This window comes from Gekko japonicus, unplaced genomic scaffold (assembly GCF_001447785.1).
Source record: "Gekko japonicus isolate JY-2015 unplaced genomic scaffold, Gekko_japonicus_V1.1 scaffold435, whole genome shotgun sequence".
Classification (NCBI taxonomy): domain Eukaryota; kingdom Metazoa; phylum Chordata; class Lepidosauria; order Squamata; family Gekkonidae; genus Gekko; species Gekko japonicus.
In genome coordinates this window covers 672129-674017 of record NW_015161417.1, presented here as the reverse complement: position 1 = coordinate 674017, position 1889 = coordinate 672129, and the positions used below count along the sequence as shown (strand labels likewise).

The 1889-nt window shown below is 48.7% G+C and overlaps 1 protein-coding gene across 1 annotated transcript in view; it reads left to right on the top strand.

Moving 5' to 3' along the window:
• The first annotated feature begins 723 nt into the window (after positions 1–723).
• The window catches only part of MUL1 (mitochondrial E3 ubiquitin protein ligase 1), a 5018-nt gene continuing 3852 nt past the window's right edge, over positions 724–1889 (top strand). The window contains exons 1-2 of the mRNA XM_015427971.1: positions 724–782; positions 1458–1604. Coding sequence (XP_015283457.1) covers positions 1485–1604 — 120 coding nt within the window. The 5' untranslated portion in view covers positions 724–782; positions 1458–1484. The remainder of the gene's footprint in view (positions 783–1457; positions 1605–1889) is intronic.

The following is a 1889-nucleotide window of genomic DNA, read 5'->3' as shown; positions in this document are numbered from 1 at the left end:
AACAAGTTCTTCCATCATTATCCCGCTGTCTTGTGCAAGGAGGTCGCCCCAAAATGTCCACCTGGCGAAGGAGAGGTGCAGGAAAAAAACCCTGGCGAAGAACCACGGAGGAAACAGACCCCCACATAAACTCTGGCGCTCCCAGGAAGCAGAAGGGAGGCGAGGGAAGGGGGCATCCAACAGCAGCTGATGTAACGTTCTGCATAAATTCAGCACTGGCGACACCTGCCCGCCCGCCCCAGAACGACAAATGTTCAGCATTCACTCTGGAAGGTGGCATGAAAGAAATATTTTTTGGGAACAGTCTTAAGTCTTTTAAATGAATTTTAAAATCACACATTTAAGTCGCCGCTTGCCAGATTAATTCATTTGTGATGGGGGTAACCCAAAGACCTTTATTTTGTTTTTGACGTCGGATTTTTGTCCATTTATACTTTTGGACAGAGCCTGGCCTGAAATAGATCTAAGCTAGCGGTACTGACCACAGACATTACAAAAGGCTAGAGCTACCCTCCCCGGGCAAGTCCACAAGACCACTTCCGGCTTTAAACCCGACTTGGCTTTCTGCTTCCAAACTTCCGACACGATAGGCGGATTCGCCATAGAGCTAATTAGGCCTAGAGCGGCGACGCTCCTCCGGAAGCCGGGAGCCTCATTCTGTGTGGCCTTTCAGAGCCTTCTAGTGACCGCCCCCTTTTGACGTCATCAGGCGTCGCCGTGCGCTAGCGAAGTTTTCGCTCTGTCTTTGCAAGCGTCCCGGAAGATTTGAGTCTCAGAACAGGGTAGAGCTGGAAGGAGGGCGAAATTTTTTCTCGGGAGGGGTGATGGTTAAAAGCTGGGAGGCCGCCGGTGAAGACTTTGTGACCAGCGTGAGGGGATGGGCAGAGAGGGTTGTGTTGCCACGGCAACGCGGAGGCTGGCTGTGGGGGCTTCAAGAGGGACAGGGTCGTTGCCATGGGGACGCAAGAGTGGGACGCGGAGGAAGATGTGGGATATTCTGTAGGGTCTCCGATAGTTTTAGTCGCGGGGCTGTGATTCTTGGGGGGAGGGGTCATATGCGGGGACTTCTACTGGGCTTGCTGGCAGGTCCCACTACCACTAAGGTTTTCGTTGGAAAGATGGAGATCGTAGACGTCTTTTTGGTCTGTACAATAAATCCCAAACTAACAACAGTGTAATACCACAGTATCACAAAACAGCACAAGCTTTTGAGTACCACATAAGTCTTCGTTAGGGTGTTTGGTTAGTGCTGAGAAAAGATGCAGTTGGCTGCCAGCATTTATATTCTAAACGGAAATGAATCTCTATGCAAAAATGGCAGAGTATCTTTTCTTGGGACATTGTGATGTAGTGCACAAGCTTTAGAGTTCCCCAGAACTCTTCTAGATGGACATTAAGTAACACAGGGGAAGGTTCCCAGGCGCCCAAAGCTGTTCTTCCTTTTTTCCCCTTTCCAGAGTAACATATTGGGGCTGGAACACAAAATGGATGCAGGTGGACGTCCTTCGACTGGTCAACTCATTCTCCTAGCTACCAGCTCAGCTGTCACAGCAATTTTGTATGCCATTTACAGACAAAAGTCAAAAGTTGTTCACAGCCTGAAGGTTAGTTGCTTCTTACAGCTGTGTTACACATTACAGCTACTCACGGGGGAGGATGCAAACCTGACTGTTGGATCTTAAAAGGTCATCCTTGCATAATTCTCAGGAAAGTTGAATCTGGCTTGGAATGGTGGCTGACTTTGTCTATCTTGCCCCCCTGGATTGGAAGAATAGCCAAAGGGCTAGGTGTTGCCAGAGGGCTGAACTTTTAAAACTCTCCCTGATGAACATGAGAATGTTTGTTTTTTAAAAGCTGCTTTGATCTTGATGAGCCATAACATGTAGCCT